This window comes from Rhinichthys klamathensis, unplaced genomic scaffold (genome assembly GCF_029890125.1).
Source record: "Rhinichthys klamathensis goyatoka isolate OS25496 unplaced genomic scaffold, OSU_Roscu_1.1 h1tg000246l_1, whole genome shotgun sequence".
Classification (NCBI taxonomy): Eukaryota; Metazoa; Chordata; class Actinopteri; order Cypriniformes; family Leuciscidae; genus Rhinichthys; species Rhinichthys klamathensis.
Genome location: NW_026606768.1, coordinates 1525794 through 1550751, shown reverse-complemented (window position 1 = coordinate 1550751; position 24958 = coordinate 1525794). Strand labels below are relative to the sequence as shown.

Sequence of the window (24958 nt, the reverse complement as noted above, 5' to 3'; positions counted from 1 at the left end):
TTATACCTCGTATGCTTTCTGTATGTCTACTTTAATTTTTCCTCAGGGATTTAAAAAGCTGAAATGTGTGTAATTCCAGGTAAAGCTTTCACTGGATGGGAAAAAAAAAACATTTTCCCGCCCCAAAACCATGCGATTGGGCTGTTTGGGAGTGATGTTTTGACTTAGAGTTAAAGGGATAGATCTCTCAAAAATAAAAATGTATGTCTTCATCTATTGTACTGTATGACTTTCTTTCTTCTGTGGAACACAAAAGAAGATATTTTAAAGAACGTTAGGGTCCAAACAATGAATAGGCGATGTCAGATTTTTTTTATATTTGGGTGAACTATCCCTTAAGTCATACAGTTAATATTGAAAAATGGATACACTCCTTATAATGAAAGTGCAACCTCTGAGCAATATAATTTCTCTCTGGGTTAGAAACAGAGCAGCCCAGATGAATTCACTGCGATGTTCCTCCTGTGTGTTATCATAGAAATAGAAAATGTATTTCACACTTGACCCACGCGTTAAACAGTTAGACCATCACATAATGATCCAGGAGGACTCCACAGATATAGTCGCCCAATAGAGGCCACGTTCCCCAGCATCTTCAGGGGGGAAAACGGGCCCTTCGTATCGGCTTCTGAAGGAATTTTAATCTCTCTCCGTAAGCTTCACACGGCCACATCAAGACTTAAGAGCCGGCAAGAAAAAAAAACCCCGCCCTCTGTCTGTTTTAAAGGACAGCACTTTGAATGTCATTTGACAATTTCCTTTTAATTAGAACTAATTTACAGAAAGATGCCCACCAGCTAATCTTTACAGGATAATTAGCTTCTATTTTCTTTACTTTTAATTAAAAAGTGGAAAAGATTTAGCTGATCCATAAATAATTGTTCTTTTGAAATGTTCATCAGACTTCACACTTCTCTTTGGCATGAGTAATATTTAGATCTTATCGTGGGTTCTGTCTCCTTAGAGTTAGAGCAGCGTTTTTTTTTTTTTATTATTATTATTTTTATCTGGGGTATTAAGAAGTGGAACTATCAATAATAGAAATAGGAACCAGAGGCAAATTAGAATTGAATTAATGAGGAATTTATTACTTTAAAAAACGGTCCCCTCTTTCTTGCTGGAGTGAAATTGGAATCGCGGGTATATCCGTTTCAGAAATTGTTCCTTGATGGAGAAACATTGTTTTATCTGCAAGTATTTAAGACTCCAATCACTTTCCTCTGAAAGCTCCTCATTTATTTCCTTGATATAAAATGGTCTTGATTTAAAACTAAAGCACTGAGAGCTCTATAGTGCTCATTCTCAATTACCTTAGTATAGTCAGATCAATAATAGTGTTGAATATTTATAGATAAAATGAACTAAACTAATAATTGATGTTCTTAACAACGGAACTGAATCAACACTGAACTGACTTAGCCAAAATGCATCATTTTCCTGTTATCACTGTAAAGCTGCTTTGAAACAATCTGTTTTGTATAAAGAGCTATATAAATAAATGTGACTTGACTTGACTTGGCTTGACTTCTGGATGGCAAAAAGTATATCCTAAACATTATCCCTGACAAAAAGTATATCCTAACCAGATGTGAAGTCATTTCTCTTTCCACAATGAAAAAGAAAATGCTGTACATGACGGCCAATCAGAACACTTGTGATGTGTAATTTCCAGTTACATGGAGCAGGATTTTGGACCGAAATATTTGTACAATCTGGTTTCAGATTCATATAGTGAATACATATTTGAATTATTTAGTAAACAGTATTGAAAGTCAACATTTAATGCCAATTACTTCCCATTTTTCTCGTGTATTTTATTCATAAATTGGTCTATAACAACATTTTTCATCATCTGTTGTATTTTTAAGATATTCTTAAAAAAAACAAATGTGGGACAGGACTTTATACATTGGGAATTGATTGGATTGTGAAAAATGAGCGTTACATATCAGTGGAGCCAGTTGGTTGGAGGGGAGGGGTTGAAAAGTAGGAGGGATTCATAAGGAAATTTGTTTTTAAATGTGAAGCATGTTATTACATTTTGCCTAAAGAATATGGAGACAAACACTTGTTTGACTAAGAATAATGTGCACCGAAAAATAGTTTGCAGTAATACCAGGAATGTTAATCAAATAAAAATGCCATTATTTGTTCCTTTTTTCCTAAAAACAGAAGCCCAAAAGTGTGACATCCCGTTCGCCCATATTGGTTGCAGGGGCCGGAATGATTTTGCATGCTTAAAGTGTAGTGCGACCTCACCTCAGGCTCAGACATCCAGTGCGGAAGGCAGTTCACTTGCAAATGTCTCTCCCTGGAGCTCAGTGGAGTTGATGTGGAGCAATCGGAGGGAGTGTTTCTGAAAGACGGCCCAGTCCAAATTGGGACAGAGCACAGGAGCTAATGAGAACGCACACCTGAGCTTCAGAGAGCAGGGTCCCTGTGATTGGTGTTGAACATTTGGAGGACGACCCGCAGCCTTTAATAGGCGTGTGGCACTGCCAGTTGGGTGCGAAGAGAGGGAGAGAAAAGTAGAGGCTCTGAGATTCTGGCATCTGTTGAAGCCCATCAGCTTGCTCAGAAATGCCTCCAGCATTTTAATGGCCTTGTCAAATGCCAGTCCTGTTTTTATGCCACTCCAATTCCAGTCTACTAGATGCTGAACACAGGGTGTCTCACTTTCATACGCACAAAATCTAGTAACTGTGCAAACTCAACAGCTCAGAGCTGCTTTGCTGTTTGTTAGCATGTACATGTGTGATTTTTCACAGTGATTATGAAACGCTCTGTTCCAATCTGATCTTTATGGACTTCAGCTGCTATGGTAATTGAATCTTTTAATCATGGATCTATGGGTTTTAAACACATTAAACATGCAACCCAGAAAGCATGACCTAATTAAGATAAAACCAGATGTTTTGCCCTCATTAACGATCAATACATTCAGATGTTTATGTTTGAAAAACACTATAAAGTTAATTTATGTTCTAAACTATTTTATACTTAATGAATGGGTTCCCATAGGCACGTAAATCCTGGATTTTAAAATTGGGATTTTTCGGGTCTGGGTTTTTACAATTTTATTAATTTCCATAATGTTTTTTTAATATAAATTCTGGAACCTAAAATGTTACAAATTAATTTAAGTCATTGAAATTTATTAAAATATGGATATTATATATTCTATATAGCCTATTATTAAAACAATTATGCTCAGCAGTTATTTTCAGAAAATATTCTCTTTCTTTCGAGCAACTCTAAAATTAATAGAAAATAATTTATAGAATAATAAGGTTTGTGAATCCTGATTCTGTAATTTATTTTGTAATATAAACACACTTAGATGATTTGTACTGCTCAGTGGTTGCTGTTTAATGATGTTTCATTCCAGTATCAACGTTGTCTCGGATGTTTCTCCCTAAATTTTTGAGGTGAAATACAAATAGACGTAAAAGAGGCAAAAAGCTATACAAATAAGGTGGATATCACAATACACCTAATTTGGTCTTGGAAGAATTTGATGGGATTTTAATTATTTATTTATTTATTTATTTTCATTTTGAGATATCTGACTGTGGTATCTTGATAAATCTGAGCACAGATACATTTGAGAGTTGAGACATTGTTGAGATTCTTTCGAATCTCAGGAGAAACATCAGCAAAAGCCTCCATTTGGTGTATCTTATTTTTCTCCTTTAATTCCATTGCTGTCTAGGATGAAGACATTTCGACAAATTAAAAAAAAAAACGTTTATATTAGATCACTCTCTTTTGGTAAAGATATTTTACCAGCTGATTCTCAGTAGTTTGACCAAAATATGACGCAATCCCTGAATGCATGTGTGAATCTAATGGAGGTTAACCGGACGATTTAGCACCTCTAGAAGAGTTGCGCTGTTCTGCACCTGTGTGTGTGTATATATGTCTGTGTGTCTACTTTCAAACCAGAATGTCCCAACACTATAACAGAATCTGTCTTTGGCCCACAAAAGGCAGGTTTCCGTCCAAGTCTGGCAGGGTTTGGGCCGGTCTGGACGTCCCTATAGGCCTTTACGCAGCATTATGTATTCGTGTTGGGTCTCAGGTGCTCGCTGTGTGTTTTATCCTCGGGCCAAGCTCGGTCCCGTTTTCAATGGCGCAGCCAGATGAAAAAACGGCTGCTGTAGGTGCGAGCAGAATGATTTCCACGCTTGTAGAGATCTGCTGCTTTGTTCTATGCGATTCAATTACCTCTACCCTAATTAGGAGCCATAGAGAAGTCCCAGACTGTGATGGGACTCCACACTGTGGCTCCCGCTGATAAAGTGTGCTATCACCATCAGAGGCCCCAGACGAGCCCCAGCCCGCCTCCAAACGCGCGCATGCGGCTACACCGACGGCCAGTCCCCAACACCGACCCCGTTTGTTTTGAAGTTTAGAAATCAATTTCAAAATGATTTAATTTTTCTCCTCTTACTTTGTTAAGGTTCGTCTGGGTTAGCCAGAGTTTAGATTTGAAGTGCGGCGACACGTTATGAATGATCAATTGGGCAAAGACGTTTTGATTCTGTCCTTTCCTAGGCCACTTTTCCAGCTTGTGTGTTAGTTAGAGCAAGTGGATGTATGTTCACATCTCTGGGCTGATCCGAATCTCGCAGGGGTCGCTAGGTAAACAGCGGATTGTGTGAATGCGTCGTAGCCCTGCGCTATATTAGTGCACACTAGTGTTGAGTTGAGGAGTTTTATTACGACAATGATTCCCAAACTTTTTGTTAACCAAACCTTTGACCTAAAATATTAACTTGAATTCCCCCTTAAAATGTCATATTTAACAGCTCGTGGTTTTCTGATGACAGTTAAAGGGATAGTGCACCCAAACATGAAAATTGTGTCATCATTTACTCACCCTCATGTTGATTCCAAACCTGTATGAGGTTCTTTCTTCTGTTGAACACAAAAGAAGATGTTTTAAAGAACGCTGGTAACTAGACAGTTGACGGCAGCCATTGACTTCCATATAATTTTTTTCCTCCTATGGAAGTCAATGGCTATCATCAACAGTCTGCAGTCAATTGATTTCACTTGTAGTATTTGTGACGTTATGCATCTATCCGACTTTTCTTTCAACTAATAACTGTGACAAATTTCTGTTAGCTTAACAACAAGATCAATTTTCCACTTCTAGCTGAATAGCTGCAGTTCGTCAATAGACCATCAAAAAGCGTTTAGTGTAAAATGGATCACGACGCATGCGGTTTTCACATGACTTACATTTTCTCCGATTCTTCATCTAACGAGAGTCTCTCTATCTGGTAAAATACATCTCGTCTCATTGATTTTCTCTCTCGGGTTCAGGTGATGGTGTCAGAGGGTGGCGTCCGGCACATTTGGCCTCTGCCAGCATCTGCAAACCGCAGCCAGCGTTCAGCCGGCAGGAGATTGATTGTGACAGACTTTTAAACAGTACACAACTAAATATAGCGGGCCACGGCACTATCAGAAAATGAGCTAGGAGTGCGGGCCTAGTCGTTTAGAAAGTCATTATTCTTATCATTTGCTGTCTCTGAAATTATTTCAGGTCTCTTCATGCAATGAATGCAGTATAATAAGCCAAACATGTGCAAAGGGCTTGAACTTTGGTAATCGGAGCAGGTCGGTGAAGTAGCCTTTAAAAAACATGACTCCGATGCAAGGATCCACTGGATTTGAAGTGAACGTTCAGGTTGTTGTGATACGTTTCATCTCATGAATCTGTTAAATGTGTTTCTGGTATGGTAATCATTCAATACCGTGGGATTATCTTTCTGATTTAACTAAAAAAGGAGCTTTAGGAGCTATTTCTCACTGATCGGACCCTTAAACATGATTTTGATGTAACCGAATGTAATCAGGTTGATTCAGACATAATCACATTTTTTTTTTATTTGTGTGATGAAACCAGGACATTTAGATATTACCTCTAAGGTTTGGATTGATACCAACATTTTGGGTTTGATACAATTCCAGTCTCTTGTATCCATGCATTAATACTGAATTGATATCTTAGTTTTTAATGTCACTCATTAGTGATGAGTCATCATTTTTTTCTCATGAATCCACTAAGGAAACATAAAGTGTGGGTCTGGCATTTCATTTGAATTACAAATGTAGCAAAATATATGCGGAGCTGCTTTAAAATAGACAATTTCATATTTGCTGAGCTTTGATGGCAAATAAACTGACTTTACTATCACGCGCCACTATCAATTTAGTTAAATATTCCATCTGAATTTGATTAATATCAGTTATAATCCCAAAGTTTGTTAGTAATAAACTGTGAACTGTCTTGAAAAGCAGCACATTGTCATCTGCGTCAGGAATAGAAATTTGCTAAATATTGATTATACTTCAGCAAATTTGTGTCACCACTGTACTTTTTATGACCGTTAAACAGCACAACCCTATACATAATAATAGTATAGACTACTGTTAAAAAGTTTGGGGTCAGTAAGATTAAAAAAATATATAATTTGTTTAGCCAGGATCAAAAGTGACAGTATAGACTTGTATAGTATGAAAGATTTCTATTCAATTGTTTCAACAGTGATAATAATAATAAATGTTTCTTGAGTTAGCAAATCAGCATATTACAATGATTTCTGAAGGATCACGTGACACTGAAGACAGATACTGTAAGTAATGACTGCTGCAAATTCAGCATTACAGGAATACATTACATATGATAATATTTTAAAATATAAAACCAATATAATGCTCCAAATGATAATATTCTGCTTTCACTGTAATTTGATCAGTTAAATGCAGTCTTGGTGTGCATAAACTTGAAAGAAGGAAAGATTCGAACTTTATCCTGATGATTATCGATATTGAGTGATGTTGACAGTTATGTTATCGTGATAATATTTTTGGACATATCATCCATCCCAAGTACTTTATCATTTTTACAGTGTAGCATCAGTTTGTGTGTGTTTCTAAAATCATTTAATGACATTTAAAGCTGTGGGTGATGTTTTTCAGGACATCTTCCCCTCATCTTTTGTTTGAACAGTGTCTTTAGAAACACTTCTCCCAGTCAGTCGTCATCCTCTCGGAGAGACGTGTCAGGCCCCAGCGGTTCTGAGAGGCCGATATCTCTGTGCCCATCTGCTTTTAGCATATTGAGATGTATTGAGAGAACGCGAGGCGCCTCTTCCCTCCGTGAGCCGGTGAAAGGCCCGAACGCGATTAGATCATAAAACTGTAGCCTAATTTAAACGCCGGCTCTTCAGCACTTCACACCGTGTCTATTAGAGATCTGTGCGCTAATTCTTTTCATGTAGCATGAGTCCTGCAGATGAAGCACACTATAAAGGAGTCATTTAACAGTCTTAATGAACAGAGACGGCCGTTTGGGAAGATCAGGCACTGCTCGACGGTTCTCTGTGCAGGAAGAAAGGGCTCCTCACTGAATTTATTGCTTTATTAAAGTGAGCGCCTCGACCGTGTTACAAACGAACGAAATGACATGTTAAGTGGTGCACTTAGGATGTCAACTTCCTTAATATGAGAATATATGGGAGGTTTGACATGCAAATGTTCATTTGTGCTTATGATGTTTTGATGTAGAAACCAAAGGTCAATGAACTAAATTTGACATTTTTTTTTTTGAATTTCTGGTGTTTGTTAGCATGTTGCAATGCAGTTGCTATGTTGTTCTGGGTATTATTATAATCTATTTTGAAAAATCTCTATTCAGTATGATTGATAGTAAAAGTAAATGAGAGATCTGGGAGATAAAATGCCATTCAAAATGTTGGGATTGGTACAATTTATTTGATCAAAAATGCAGTAAATATTGTGAGATTATTGCAATTTAAAATAACTGTTTTCATTTTAATATATTTTAAAATGTCATTTATTTCAGTGATGCAAAGCTGAATTTCCAGCATCATTACTCCAGTCTTCAGTGTCACATGATCCTTCAGAAATCATTCTAATATGCTGATTTGGAGCTCAAGAAACATTTCTTGGTATTATCAATGTTGAAAACAGTTGTGGTGCTTTATATTTTGTGGAAACAATGATACATAATTTTCAGGATTCTTTGATGAATAGAACAGGATTTATTTGAAATATAAATCTTTTACACTTTTGATCAAATACTGAAAAAAATGCATTTCTTTCAAAAAAAAAGAAAAGAAAAAAAAAGAACTTACTGACCCCAAACGTCTGAAAGGTATACAATAGAGTGGTGCAGAGTGGTCACTTTGCCGTTAGCATCACACTTGTTCCCTCGAGAAAAACCCAATAGGATTTTCCCAAAGGCTTTTGGATTATCGCTAAAAATAAAGCTCTGTGATCAACAAAAGTTTATGATACTTGCACGTTTTGCCCATCAAGATAATTATCACAGATGAACACAACTTTTATAAATTCTGAAGCCTACATCCAGGTACCAGAAGTAAAAAGCTAAAGGTAGGCTATAAATGAACTACACCACGGTCCCACGACTTCAATGTACCATCACTAAGCTTTCCGACAACTCTTTTCCCAGAACGTTTGAGTTAAAATAGTTTATAAGAGCACAATTATAAGCATGCTGTAAAAGCGGACTAAGTTTACCTGTTCGCCGTGATGACGTTTAACCTCCACTTGTTTGCAACCGCCTTTTTCAAGACACGTAACACCTTTATAAATCAGGAGTGGGGTAATACTGATGTATTTTATGTCGTAGGATAAAAAGTGAACGGTGAAAGTGTCTTGAGCTTATGTTCACCACAGACCTTATTTCAGCCATTTAATGAAAACCCCATTAAAAAAACTCATTGAATTTGGGACAATGGAACCGGAAATGCTAAAAATGCTATGCTAACTCGCTTCCGTGTTTTGGCCTACAAAGCAATGTCATACTTGCACCACTCTATAACATACCAATGCTGAAAAAAAAATGACTGTATATTAGAGAAATATTTATTTTTTAGATTTCTAGGGTGTAAATGCAGAAAAACTTCCACCTAAAATCTACAGGGGAAAAAAGTTAGAAGCAGTTCCACCAATGCCCTTGATTACAGCAAAATCGTAATATGCAAATATCCCCTCCCCCAAAAGTACAGCTTCAAGCTAAAGTCAAGAAATCATTTAGATTTAAAGAAATAACATTGCACAGAGCAGAGAAAAAAATTAATCATTCGGAAAAATGTCTCCTTTAAGATTGCACCGGTGTATTACCTGGAGGCATGAAATGTAAATGGAAAATCAACATTGTATCCTGTGATAAGGCGGACAAATTAATAAAGGCATTTTCTGTCCTCCGCTCCTGCTGACGCCGGTGTTAAAAGTCAGTAGGTTGTGCGGGAGGAACTTTTCTCGAGGATGAAGTGGGTTTTACAGGTTTGACATCGGCTGAGATGTGGCTCCACACGTGCAGCAGCAAACCTGAGGATACTCAGTCAAGTGGGCCACAGGAAACACTTTCCTGAGGAGAGATTATGCTAGGAATACTAGTGTGAAGCGGATACTGTATGCCTACTATTTCACAAAAAAAGAAATTCAGTATGCAACAATGTATACATTGTTGCATGTGCAATTCAGTGAAGGCCTATATTGTCAACTTGGAAATAGTTGTTTATTTTGCATGGTATTCTAATTTTGTGTAAAAAGTCAAATAATGAGTCCAATGAAATTCAATACAACTTTCTGTTCGGGAAATAACAGGTCACGTTGAGTGCATTGCATTGTGGGATACAGTGTTCCATGCACTATGCTCTGGTTGTATGCTGTAAACTTTTCGGCTAATGCACTGAAGGTATTTTATGTGGAAAATTTAGTGTGCATACATAAAGCAAAACATTTTTATGATAGTATATAGTAGTATTTCATTTTGACAAGAAATGGTGCAAATGCAATTTTTTATAGTGACATTCATTGGCTCTGTTTTAAGGTAAGCTGTCTTTCTAGCTAGCATCTTACTGAAATAGAACCTCATAAGTGACTTGGCATTAAAAAATATGTACCGTCCTCAAGAGAATAGCACTTCTTTTGGAAAAAAGCACAGGACACTTGATCCACAATTGATTTAAATAGTTTGATGGAAGTGTGTTGCTAAGTGAACAATGCAATACTGTAATAAGTTTAAAAGTCCAAAGCACACAAATATTGGGATGAATAGAGTTTTTATTTCATTCAATAATTTGTATAAGTTCTAAATGAATCATAACTTATTGACAATTATTTCGCTTTGACCACCATCTTGGATGGGCTTTTTCCAAAGATTTCAGATGGTACATCTTTGGGAGAAACTGCAATGCGCAATATGGCAGAATAAGTTTCGCCTTCTAAATAAAAGAGCCAATCGCCGATTGGTAATGTCATTGTGTCACTGCAGCTGCCGTTAAAAGCTCCGGTTGCTATGAATAGTCGGTGTTCTGAGACGCATGCTTAGGACGGCACATGCCTTTTGGCTGGTCTAGTTCATGTCAGATGTTCTTGCTGATTTGAAATATGTTATTTTAATGTGATTCCAGCTGGCAGTTTTTGACATTTAAGGATTCCCCAATTCAAGTAGGACTTGAGTTGTGTCCTAAATTACGCAATATACACTATGCACTTATATACTATACTACACTATACTATGTACTTATGCGCCATGTACTCAACCGTGTAGTGTATGATTTTTTTTCTTCAAGTTATTATTAGGTCATCATTACGCATCAGTCTTTTAGCCCCTCCACTACGTAATTAAAGTGTCCAAAATTCCGCACCTTTTGTTTCGGATGGCCGAAGTAGCTGCCCAGAGGCGTTGCAAATATGGCCACTTTTTTTCTTTGAAAGGGACTTTGCTTTTTGCAGTGCATTATAGGATTGCCTTCTTCACAAAGGATGCATTCTATTCTATATCTGAGCGTGGCCAAAATGAGGTATCTCCAAAAGGTGGCATCATTTTTGAGTGGCTTTCACGTGTACATGTTTCTGACACGTGGCGTTTGAATGTAAGTGTCCCGTCTTGCGCAGCGTCTCACTTGCGACACACAATTGAATTGTGCTGTGTTCTGTGTGTAGGTCCACTAGATGGAGGTCTGGAAGAGGAAGAAGAGGAGTGCATATCAGACGCAAATGAACTCACAGCTAAAGAGGAGTTTTCAGCGGAGGAAAGCTTTCCTGCTGACTTTGAGCCAGACAACCTCACCTGTGAGGACATGGAATACTTCTGCGGCAAAGGTCAGCTTTTCCTGACGCTTCTACTTCCATAGTGCTATCTTTCATGTAGGAGGTCTTTAAACTAAACAAGTGTTTAGATATTCATCACAGAGCATATCCTAGTGAAACGAATTGTGGCGTAACATTCGATGAAATTTGGTTTTGCTAATTGATTCCCAGTTGAAGTTTGATTCTGAAGCATCTCTGATTACGGGTTTGATGGCAGTTTCAGACCGAAGCTGGAACACACACACCGTTTTGCTTGTAGAGGTGTGGGAAAATCTCCAGAAACCTCAGTGTCCAGGTTTAGATAGACTTCCTTTGATATCCAATTCCCACTATGTACCTGAAAAGAGGAGTTTGATCTAGGAAATGGCAACCAGTGCGCTGGCTTATCCTTAGTCATATTCCAGCCAGGACTTACCATGGGGAGTGAAACATACTTGAGCTTTTATCACTTAAAGGGTTAGTTCACCCAAAAATAAACATTCTGTCATCATTTACCCACCCTCATGTTGTTCCAAACCTGGATGAATTTATACATGTTTTTTATGTTTTTTTGAGGGTGGTGAACTGTCCCTTTAAGAACCATGTAGAAATACACTACTCTTCAAAAGTCAGTTTTTAAGAAATGTATCATTTTATTCAGCAAAGAAATGCTGTTCTTTTGAACTCTGTTTATCAGTGAATCCCATTTAAAAAAAATCACCGTTTCCACAAAACAAACAACATTGCAAAAATATTTTAACATTGATAATAAGACATTTTTATTGAGCACCAAATCAGCATATTAGAATGATTTCTGAAGGATCATGTGACCCTAAAGACTGGAGTAATGATGCTGAAAATTCAGGTTTGCCATCATGGCAATGAATGACATTTTAAAATACATTCAAATAGAAAATACTTATTTAAAACAGTAAATTGTTTTACTGTTTTTTTTTGTTTGTTTGTTTTTTAAAATAAATGCAGCCTTGGTGAGCATAAGATGCTTTAGAAACATTCAAATCAAAATTTTGAACAGTAGTGTAAAGTGCCTGGAGGAGTGTCATGGTGAAGGAATATTTTGAGGAGAATCTTGCAGGGTGATTAGGATAACTTTTATTTATGCAGTGTTGAGCCTATATAGGACAACACTTTTGAAATGTGTTGGGTTTTGGCCTAACGTCTGTCATGAGCCAGTTCACTGCCAACTCCTTTTTAGTGATCTTTCTATTCCTTTTATGTATTGGCCATACCTGACTAATTTGCACTGTGTGTTTAGTTCAAAGTTAGGAGGCTGTCTGGACCCCCAACACATGTGCAATCTCATCCACCCCTCCAAAAACCCTCCTCAGGATTCCCTACTCTTCCCTCACTGTTCAGTGAGAGGAATCTCACCGAATTTGTGCTTTGAATGTCCCTCCACCTCAAAGAGAAATGTTTTAAAATTACGTTTCGTTTAAAAACCCACTGTGCCCAGAGGGATTTCAAACAAGGAGGAGCAGAATCTTTTTATGTCTTGCACAAGGTGGGCTCAGTTTTAACAATTTTCCTTTTGTTCTTCCTGTAAAGGTGTAACAGGCGTGACATGTGTGAACCTCAGAACTAATGGCAGTTTGGCAATATTTTGTTTCGGGGTCAAATGAAAATCTTCATATGTGCTTTTGTTTCCCGCTGCTTCATTGAATGTGCCCTGCAGATGAATGCAGCTTTACTTTGTTTTGTTTGTGGAGCTTTATTCAGATTCCCCTAGGGATAAAATACAGTATTCAGATGCTCAATTCAATTACTATTTAAAAGATCCCAAGGTCGTTCCTTCCATTTACAAATGAATTGCGAAAAAATGTTGTTCTTTTAAGAGTACTATGGAAATAGCATCAGTCCCATGGTAAATATTAAAGTACCACGGTCACAGTACTATTTTGTAAGGCTTGCACCAAAGATGTCACATTCTCAAGACAGTTTTTGAGTGTGTACTTGTACCAAAGCCATTCGATGGCCTTTTTTGTACCACCAAGTTTTAGCAAATCTCCTCTAATATTCCTTTGAAACTTTTGAAGGCTTTGCTAAAAGGAAGACCAACAGTGGTCAAAAAATTTCAACTCTTCTACTTCCGAGATGCTTTAGTAATCTTCCCTTCGTCTTACGCGAGGGGGTTTGCGTCAGATTTCTCAAGCTCCCTATCTGCTCCAATTTGGCTCTAAGTCTTCCATGTCCTCGAATTCTTCGGACAAGTTCCCATTCTCTTCCTGTTAATGCATAGTACAAGCTCATCAGGTGTATTCATTTCCCCCTGATCCTCTTCTCAATTAGATCTCTTTAAAGCGCATTTAGCCCAGCGTCTGAGTGGCTTAAATTCACTCCACTTATGCAGAAGTGCTGTGAATTGACGGCGAACGCAATCCTGGTGGCATTAAACGGTTTATGTGTGTTATTCCTCGGCTATAGCATGGCAGAGAGGGTTCTCTTGATTAAGTAAACCCTCTCAAATGAGATGGCGGGCTGTAATTAGCCCAAGCGGAGTCAAACGCCAGAGCTTTAAAAAGCAGTCACTCATCCCTGTTCCTTTATCGGTTTTGAAGAATAAGGTCTCCCGTGTGAAGTTCCTAGCTGGCAGGCGGTTGCTCCACGACTGGCTCGTAGTTCAGTGGTCGTGTATCTTTGTCGTCATTCGCTGACAACTAGCTTGTCAGGAGAACCTAAAACCTCCATTAAAAGTTTCATCCCATAATAGGTATTAAAAAGCTGTCTGAACAAAAAGAGGAATCGCCCGTCTTCATTAACTCACCAAGCCCTTATTAACTTTGATCGGACGGCGGTGAAGTAGCAAATCAGCTTAAATTTACAAAGGTCAGGCCGTTGGACACCAGCAAAGTATCACCCATTTGCTTGAGTCTGAGTCTGTTGCACCTTGCAGCTCATGGTTTGAAATGGAACAAACCAATTGTTAAGGGAAATCAGAATTGGTAAATGCCTTACGATTCCCATCCCTATAGTCATTAAGGCTGAAGAGCCAAACATCTGCAGCCCATACAGCTAGGGATGGGAATTATAATGGATTTAATGGTTCTTCTTAACGTTTCAGTTTCCTTAATGATTCCATTAATAGTTAAATTGAGGAAAATATTTTTTCAAACTGAACACCAGTCTATTGCCAATTCGACTGAATCATAAAGCCTTTGAATGCATAGGCTTTTTGAAAGAATAGCCTAATCCATTTGATAGCTTGCATGAACGCAAGTGGTCGACACATGCGCTCTAGAAAATAAAACATTTCTCCAAAGTTATGACGATAAAAATGTCTTTGCATTGTTTTAAACTAAAGTTGCGGCTATCTCATAACCCCTTCACACAAGCGCTTGTCTATGCGGGCTTCTGTAGTTGTTGTTGTTCCATCTCTTTAGTTTCGTTTTCAACTGTGAAAAAACGGGCCGGGCCAGTGTTACCACCTTGTGGAATAACCGATTAGTGCAAAACAAATTCAATGCGCATGTGTAACCTGTGCATACAAAAATCGTACGGTGAAGAAATTTTCGTCATGCACACTGTACGCGAACCCTCGAATCCGTATACAAAACAAAGTATACTCTTGGCTTAAGGATTTGATTCACTAAAATAGAACCAGATGATAAAAGTAATTTGCTTGGGAATTGAGAGTCTTAAGAGTCATATGTTCAGAAATCGGATTCACTTGTCGCACGGTATGTTTCTAAAATCTTCCTTCCAAATTAGCAATTTGTTGCACAGTTTAGAACCGTTACCTCATAAAAATGATTTAATGTTTTTTTTATATATATTGAACCACACAAGAACTAGTTCTTATTTATAAGTATTTGTTTCACTAAAAAGAAGTGGCTCATAAGAAAAATTTGTTCAGTAATTGAATTAAACTTGTCCAGCTGTATGTTTCTACATGCATGTTCCTTCTGCATTAGCAGCATATTGCACGTTCAAGGACTATTACTAATTTTTTTTAATTAAACCAAAAGAATTGGTTCTTATTCAAAAGTATTTGATTTGCTATAAGGAAGTTGCTCATAAGAATCATTTGTTTAGTAACTCAAATACACTTGTTATGCTGTACTGTATGTTTCTGTGATGTTCTGTTTGCCCTACTATTTTTAAGAATTATTATTTTCCCTAAAACTTTTTTAAATTAACATTTGTCTTTGACTGTTTAAGACTAGCTTGGACGTTCGAAGTCCAACATCGATGTCTGTACTGTATATTGATACTCTCTAATGACGATCATAGAATCAAAAAAACATCTATGTGGTTTATAACAGTAAGAGTTCACAAGAACCATCATGCATTGTGATCAGTGAATCTTTTTGAAGCGTTGACTCTTTGCACATCACTCATTTCAATTCCCAGAAGCCTCTGTGGAACCAAATACCCTGAAACAGCAGAGGGGTTCCTCTCTGCGGCGATCCTAAACTGTTTGGAGAGGGTCTCGGCTTCAGTCGCATCGTCGCGCACTCATGTACCATGAAATGATTGAGACGCTTCCGTCAATGGCTTCATACGAAATGGTTTCGAAACAGCAGAGCGCACTGTGAAATGAAGTCCCTGCCGATGAATAGGGTGAGTCTAGCGCACAAACGTGAATAAACATGAAACCTGAGGCCTGTTGAAAGAGATGGGCCTCCTTATTTGAAAGAGGAGACGGAGAGAAATAAAGAGAAAAAAAGGCACCCCTGATAGTCCAGAGAGACAACCTTGTTGTCTCCTTGACAATTGAAGCGGCCCCCCTCCAAACAACTCCTTTTTCACGGTCAATTTCACATTTATGGGCGCTGCGCTTGTGAACAAGTTTCAAACTGAAATTTACAAGCCGCTGTCACACTCGCTGCTATAATTGTGAGAATGCTGGTGTTATATTTTCAGGGTTTCTCCCCCCCCCCCCCCAGTTTTACAGAAATTGTGAAATTTGACCTTGCTTCAATGTTTTTCCATTCTTGTAAATGCTTCTTTTGGGAGCAGTTGAGTTGGAGTTACACGGAGCGGTCTGATTTTTTTTTGCAGTTGCATGTTTCCTGAATTGCGGAAGACTGAACCAATGGCGAGTGTTACTCAGTGGCCTTGCTAACGACAATACGTCTCATGAAAGCCACAGCATAAACATGTTCAATATAAATTAATTGATCTAAATGACAGCATTGAGATTCCATTCTGGTCTGATCATATCACAGCGGAGAAAGACTTGAATAATTATGAGTCATTTTAGCCCGTAGCAAGGTGCCACTTACGAACAAATCCTTTGAATCCGGGCGGACTTGCGACGCGAGCCAGTAAACAGTGCGCGGTAGAATTAATTACGCTCTTCTTTGTGCCGTTTCCTCGCTAATCGGGATCTTCGGCAGCAGAAAGATCTTTTCAATACATTTTTCCCGCCGCTGATGGTAAAGCGTGGAGAATATGGAAAAATGCTCATTTGCGCTGCGATAAGATGAAAGACACATCCCTTTAGCCCCGTTTGACTCTGTGCAGGAAATCATTCATTAATGTTTGTTAAGTATGACAATCTAGCCAGGCCAGATCTACATACTCCAGACGGCATCGCACGGAGAGATAACGCAGGCCAGCAGCAGCCAGAAGAGAGCACAGCCAGTTCCTGTAATGATGGGGAATTTATGGGCCTTTAAAGAGATAGTGCCGAGGCCTTCCACTAATCACACACTCCACCGGGGTGCTGGGTGGGATTTTGCTGGGTTATTTTCCTTTTTTCTTGTCCGCACTGGAGGCATTGGAATTTTTTTTACATTTTTTTTTATTGTAATCAGCTTCCGAAAGCTGCATGCCACTGCAGATTATTGGGCGGAAAAGCGAAACTGTGGACTTTGTTTGAACATTTGTTGTACAGCTGTCTCTAGTTTTACAGGGAAATCTGTTTATTTAACAACAGTTCACTTTATAAAGTCCTCAATTACCACTGCTTTAAATGGAGGGGAAATATTGGCTTCCTAAGTGGCCACCCATCACCAAGCATAACAAAATTAGCACTTTATCTTCAAAATACACAGGATACATAATTCAAAAGTCCCCATTATTAGAAAACAATTCAACGAGGCAATTTTGTACATGTAATAGCTAGAGCCGGTTTTCTCACAAGAAATTAAATCTTTCTTATGCTTAAACATCCACACAGAGGGTACAGAAATGTGTAAATTACTAACAACAGACATCCCTACTGTAGATTTCTTGGAAAATATTTTTTTTTTAGTCTTGATAAATGATACCCAAAACCCTTACAAAAAGTTCTGTGGTGGTACAGTGATGGCATCAGATACGTTGGACTATGCTACTCAAAGTGAGCATGATATGCCATTTATAACCCATTTTACTTCGCGATCTGTTGTTTTCTCAGAATGAAACGGGATATTCAATGATAAAAGTTGGGTGGATTCTTCAGGAATTGATTATATCGCAATAGAGGAAATTTGTTGAAAAATAAGAGGTATCGTGATGGCAGCCAAAAGCAATTGATACTGCCGTTTTGTTGGGATGTTTTTTATGATTTCTTCTATATTCATCTATCAGGGTTTTCCAAAGTATATGAAAAATATTATGGTACTGCCAGTACATTCCCCCCCATTAAAAAAAAAATTCACATTACCAGGGTACCATATAATACAACACCTTTTTTTATATATATATTAAGGAATATAAACAGTGAAAAGTTTATTTTCAATGAGAGCGATAAGCAATATTTATTATATTTAGTGTATTCTTTTAGCCACAGTGTTGTACGGTATGTTAATCATTAGCATACTTAATCTGTTCACCTTTTCTTTCTTTTTTTGCATTTCCTGCACCGATATAGTGAAAATCTGTGTATCATCCTGTGTAGTTCTGTGTGTGGTCATTCAGAATCTAGACAATATATTGGTCTGTTTGATCTCTCTCTCTCTCTCTCTCTCTCTCTCTCTCTCTCTCTCTCTCTCTCTCTCTCTCTCTCTCTCTCTCTCTCTCTCTCTCTCTGCTGCTCTCTTCCAGTTTATTGGGATTAGACAGCTCAGATCTCCTTAAAATCACCCTCACCAGATTGACATTTTCAAGGGCTTCCTTGGTAGAACAATGCTGAGAGGAAGAAAAAAGCCAATATGACTTTGTGTCTACCTTGCTGCAGGAGCTGTTTGTGTAAATCGCCTATAAGCTTATTGACCCGCATGCATGTCACTACCATTAGACAGAACCGAGGAGCTGCGATCCGATTGGCAGATTTCTCACTAACTCTATCCCAATGTCTGACACATGCATTCATGGATGAACGCACACATGCAAACAACATCTTGGCGCCCAGATCAATCTCTTAGCATTCTCTTTTTAATTTTTAGACCAGTGAGCTGAAGGGCCGTAAACCATATGTCTGTCCATTTCTCTTTTTACACAGTTTTAAGCTCTGTTCTAAACCCTAGTGAGTTGTCCACTGTCTGCAAAGACAGCTACCTTCCTAGGCATCATCCTACTGATTTAAAATGGTTTTCACAGGAAGCAATTCTTTCGAAAGTCATTCACACCTGTCAAACAAATATCGACCCTCCCTATAGACATTAGCATGTTGCTAAGCTAATGACAGTTATATTGTAAGTGCTCCCTAAAGATATGTTCAGTTGTGTTTTGAAGAGTTCTCTCTATTTTGTAATCTAATCTACCGGTATACGTTAAACTTGGCATTATCTTGACTATTGAATTTGTTCATCTTATGATTTGATGACTATTTTGTAAATCGCTTTGGATAAAAGCATCTGCTAAATAAATGCATTTTATTTCAAGCCATATAAAAACCCACAGTGTGATGGCCATTTATGTCTAATACTGTACATTAGTTGAATCAGTTAAAGCTATGGTATACGATTTTGAAAATCGGTCGAGAAAGCCTGAATTTTTAAAAAAATCATCCCGCCCCGGCCCTCCACACACACCCCTCCCCTCTTGCTACCTGATCCCTCCCACCGGAAAACGAACTGAACTACGTCACTCAGTCAAGCTGTGATCACCGGTAGTAAACATCGGAACTGAGATGTAATGTCAGTTCATGTAATGTTCAATCTAATGACCTCGCTATAATGACACATCATATGTAAAATTGCCTTTAGACACTTGAACTTAGTTGCTTCATCAACAATTCAATGTCACGTTTGAGTTCACGTCAACGCAAGATTAGCAACACATGAAATGTTCTAAACTCCCCACCACCATTAGTATAATACTACTAGTATTGCTAAGGTTTTCAGTAATTGTTATTGCAGCACACAGCGCATCTTGTTCAAATTTCGATCGGCTCGAACAGAAACCCGCTAGGCCCACTGAAATATATATTCAAGACTTCAAGAAATATAATTACTTTGACCCGTGATAGGCGATGCTAAACGGCTAACATTCCAATGCCGACCGACAGCATGAGCAAGTTGTCAAACTGATAAAAAGCTATTTTTGTAACACGTCCATAAAAGTATAAATAAATGTTTACCTGCTCAACAAAAAGTCAGCCGTGTCTGCGTCGGTCTTTAGTCCCAGATCTTCCTGAAGCTTCCTCCAACGGTCAATGGTGGACCCTATATTTATCCTACTCAAAGTTCGGCGTTCCATTGCTGATATGCTACTTAGCTAGCAACCATAGACTGTCAGCTGCTTGCTCGCGCAATTTCATGACGCAGGAGGGGGGCGGGTGCGGTGGAGACGCGAGCGCCAGGCGGAGTTTCAGTGGAGCTGGTGATTGGATGAGAGCAGTTGACCAATGTAAGCTGTCCGGCCGGACAGCTTACATTGGTCAACTTCTCTGCGGCTGTACAGCCAATAGAGTGAATGGATTTTTTTTTATTCTTTTTTCTATTCATATTGTTAGGATTGTACTATATAACCATAACCAGCATCTAAACGAGGATATTAGCTTTTTTTAAGAAATTAATACAAATTAATACTTTCATTCAGAAAGGACACTAAAATATTCAAAAGTGACAGTAAAGAAGTGTAATGTTACATTTAGATTTTACATTTTCAACATTGATAATAATAAGAAATGTTTCTTGAGCAGCAAATCAGCATATTAGCAATGATTTCTGAAGGATCATGTGACACTGAAGACTGGAGTAATGATGCTGAAAATTCAGCTTTGCTTCACAGGAATAAATTACATGTTTAAATTATTAAAATAGAAAACAGTTATTTTGAATTGTGTATTAATATTTGCCTTTTTTGCCTTTTTTTTCAGTATTTTGTGATCAAATAAATGCAGCCTTGGTGACTTCTTTTAAAAAAAATTTAAAAATCTTACCGACCCCAAACTTTTGAGAACAGCAGTGTATTTTAAAATAAATGGCTGGTCACATGGTTTCATACTCTAATACTCATAACTGAAAATGGATTTTCACCAGGAGCACTTATTAACCAACTAACTAGCTAGCCTGTTCTGTTTGTTATGATTGCTCTGCATGTATTATTCTCATTTGTAAGTCACTTTGGATGAAAGAGTCTTCTGAATGAATAAATTCTGAGATGGGAATGTTGGAGGCAAATATCTGGGTCTGACCATGTTATTTATCTGCTTTCTGAGAATTGCATGAAAAATTGCATGCAAGAGTGACAAAGAAACGTGGAGGAATGCAAAGTTACAGACACGGAAATAAACCGTTTGCTGCTACTGTCATGTGCGCATGACGTGGATTTACGTGGAATAACTATATTCTGTTGCATGTCGGCCTTTGTTTTATGCAGGTAATTTCTGTCGCATTTTACCTGCTTGGCACAATGTTTTCCCAGCAGATTCCCTCCATGTTCCTGAAAGAAACTTCATCAAGCTGCCGTGACACTTGTTCCCTGCGAGGTTGGCTTGGCGATTGTGTTTAAAATGCATTGCGAACGGTGTTAGATAGAAGGCAGAAAATCCTTAATCACTGCTTAATTAACGAATCATCTTGTAGCTTCATTTCCTGAGCGGTAATTAAACAGTTCCAAGACGTTTCGTTACAGGGCTTAGCATGTTCGCCGGAGATCAAGGTAGAGCCTTTAATGTTATCTCGCTGCCTTCCCAAACTCACTACACTGGAAAGGAACTGTTGATATTGCCTTTTGTTATCCTTATGGTAATGCTCAATGAGTATGCTAAGGAGCTTCTCAAGGCCTGACAATACAAATAGTGAGCGGGAGAGTGAGGAGGACAGAATGAATAAAAAAAGCTGAGCCCTAGCAGGAACTTGCATGCGGGAAAATAGGTCAGAATGACCTCATGTGCAGTAAGTAGGGCAGCGCGGCCCTCTCCTTTCGCCCGGGTGTGCAGAGGCAAGCAAGAAGCTGCGATCCTTTTGGCCATGTTTACTGCCTGCCTTTGAAGTGAACCACGTCTTAACTGGCTTAAACACACCGTGGCGAGAGAATTTGATCTTTAGATTAACCCATCTGGATGGACCAGTGTGTGTTTGAGGAGCATGGTGAAGGCCGTTCTGCTGTGTTAGAGAGTCGCTGAGACGCTTTCATGAAGCAGCTAAACCCAGAGTGTGACTCCAATGCACAAAAATCTATCTATCTATCTATCCATCTATCCATCTATCCATCTATCCATCTATCCATCTATCTATCTATCTATCTAGTTTGAAGTGTCAATGTGAAGTGTAGCTGTTGAAAATATAAACTAAAATATGTTTAATGCTTCTACTAAATGTACAAAATATATTTTCTTTATCTGTTGTGTTTTTCAGGGGAGGAGAACGGCAACAGAGAAATAGGAGAGACTGAGATGGAAACAGAAAGTGAGAAGACCAGACACCCCCCTCTGGAGCCGGAGGAATGGGACGGTCCACGTAAGTGCATCATTTGATTGTGTCAGTGTGCATTTGTTTGTTATATGACCATCCATTTTGACTTTGTCTTGTAATTGTGACTTTATATCTCAAATGTTCACCTAACATTCATTATCTATACAGACAATATGCTTATTTTTATTTCCTTTTGGAAGCCCTTTTCAAATCTGCAAAAAAATGTGTTCACAAATTTGTAGACTTTGAGGTCATCTATATGCTAGTATACTCTCAAATATGGACAAAATGAACTTTTAGCAGGTACACTGTAAAAAAAGTTGCTTTTAATTAATTTAAGTACAATTAACTTGGATGTTTAAGTTATTTCAACTTAAATTACATTAAACTAACTTAAACATGTTGTTATAACATGTTGATAAAACTGACCAAATGAATTGATGAATCATCTTGCACTCAGAGGTGTATCCAAATTTTTGTTAAATCAAAACTCTCTAGAATGAGAATGTTCCTCCCCCTAATACAATGTGCTTAGCATTAGTAAGTAGTGAATCGTGGTTCAGGCTCTGATGTCAAATAAAGTCTATTGACTATGTAAAAAGAACACACACTTCTCAGAAGATTTTAAATCATAAATAGGTTGTAAATAGATAAATAAGTTCTCTATTAGGCATTTAAGTAAATTTGCGATATAAAGTCACATGTATGAGATATAAAGACAAAATTAACCAAGAATGTAGCTTGTTTTTGAGTTTTGGGCCTCCATGGGTATCTTGGTTTGAGCACCTATTGGTCCACAGTCCATCGTGGATTGGTGATCATCTCCTGAGCCCTTACTGTACCACAAAAACTTTTCTGATAACAATATCAGAAAGGAATAAAAGTCTGCAGTGGCCCTCTGATATGATACTCATTCTTGAAGGTCCAATCCAACATGCGATCATTCCTGGCCCTCCTATAACCGTTTAGCCCATTAGCCAGCGGCCAGTAATCACTTGTAAGCAGCTCATTATGACACGTTTTAAATGAATCCATCTGGGATCAGGGGATTTCAGACGCTCAATAGCAGGACATCTGAAGATATCCTTGACAAGGCCACCCGACAGAGGTAAAAGTCTCCGCTGTTTCTGAAGACTTAATGAGCTCTTGAATTACGAAGAGTGTTTTTTTTTCTAACTTATGTTGAATTGTGACGTGGTCCTGCTTTTGATCACTGATTCAGTGACAGTGTTACTAAAGAAAGAAGGCAAAATGGAGCACAGTAGTATTTTGTTTCTCAAGGTTAATTTAGCATGCTGCCAACTCAGTATACCATGATAGTAAGTTTATAATGCACCTGATAATATATTTTATGAAATTAGATTATTATATATATTTGTTTGATGTTTTTTTTTTTATTATGATTTTGCGCGTTGATAATCTGAGTGTTTTGTTGTTCCCCCATGCGACATGTACAATTCCTATGATAGAATTTTTGTCATTTATTCACTCTCTTGTTGCTCCAAACCCATTTGAATGTGTTTCTTTCACAGAAGGAGATGTTATACTGAATGTCTTGATATTTTTCCATACAGTGAAAGCATACAGTGACCAAGCTCCAAAAAGGACATTTAAAAACACCATAAAAGCACAGTAAAAGTACAGTAAGTCCATATGACTCATGTGCTATTTTCCAATCTTGATGTTGTGATGTTATTTCCATCAAGAGGTGCATACATTTTTGGTCAAGATCTTGTATTGACAATGCAAGAGTCCAAAACTTAAGTCTCCTCCAGCACATCCCAAAGACTCTCAATGAATTTAAGGTCTGGACTCAGAGGTGCCAATTCCATATGCTAGAAACATAATAATCACTGCAATGATGATACAATCATAGACTCTTAAGCATTTGCCTATTTAAATCCAAAAAGTGACTCTTTTTTTTCCCGGCTGGGCAGTGTGTATCAAATTAATTTGAGATTTCAGAGCTACATTGGAGGAAAAGACGTTCTGTAAATTATTACTTAAATTTCAATTTGTTCCTCACACAAAGCTATCATATATCTTCAGAAGACGTGAAATATATCACATGAGTCGTACTGTATGCACTATATGCAATACATGCCTTCAATATATGGGAAAAGCTGCATGAGTATTCTGCAAATGTTCTCCTTTTATGTTCCACAGACGATAGATAGTCAAACGGGTTTGGAACGACATGATATGATGACGAATTCTATGATCGAATTTTCATTCTTGGATAAACTATCCCTTTAAGCTTCAATGGAAAGCGCACAACAGACGTAAAAACAGATATCTTTTCTTTCCCAAGAATCTCGCCTTACCATGCAGATTTCCCCTCGCCGTCTCTCAGTAGAAAAAAAAATCTGTTTTATCTGTCTTTTTTGCACTTCTTAAAAGTCACTTCATCAAAGTGATGGATAATACATCCAACAAGATAGCAACGGCAGCAATTACTGTTCCGCCGTGGCATCACATCGCAGAATACACAAAATATGATTCCCCTTTTAATGCATATGACCTCCAGAATTTATTGCAGGTACGTACATTTATAAGAAAGTGGATTTTTGGCAAGTTGGCACCGGCGAGCCCCCTGGGGTGTGTATTTTATACTGACAGCGAATCAGAGTTATCAGATAATGCATTTATCATTAAATTTCACATTTGCATTTCAATCTGGAAAGGAAATGAGCATTGGCAGCGTAAGATAAGAGCGGTAGGGACGACGGTAATAAACGGTCCCTGTGATCAGGCAGCCAGCAGGGCTGAGGGGGTCAGTCACACAACGATGGGGGCAAGCGCATACAAAAAGAGGCATAGACCAGTTAGGGCTTTCCGGAAGAAAATGCTGAGCTTTAAACTCCGGCAGTGTGGTGGGAGCCTAAGCAGTCCGATGTCTCTCTGATCATCCAGCCTGTGATGCTAAGAGAGAGAGAGACCATTCCCTCCCTATTTGTTTTGAATGAATGAATTTAGTTGGTTGTGTGTCGCTCATCTGTGAAAGTGTAACACAAAGAAGCATCGGTAACGCTTCCTTTTACAGTACAGTACTTACGTGTACTTACAGTGTA

The 24958-nt window shown here is 38.2% G+C and overlaps 1 protein-coding gene across 2 annotated transcripts in view; it reads left to right on the top strand.

Moving 5' to 3' along the window:
• The window catches only part of zfpm2a (zinc finger protein, FOG family member 2a), a 167248-nt gene that overhangs the window by 33142 nt on the left and 109148 nt on the right, over positions 1–24958 (top strand). For both annotated transcript variants that reach the window (XM_056266173.1, XM_056266172.1), the window contains exons 2-3: positions 11014–11172; positions 21831–21932. In XM_056266173.1, coding sequence (XP_056122148.1) covers positions 11014–11172; positions 21831–21932 — 261 coding nt within the window. The remainder of the gene's footprint in view (positions 1–11013; positions 11173–21830; positions 21933–24958) is intronic.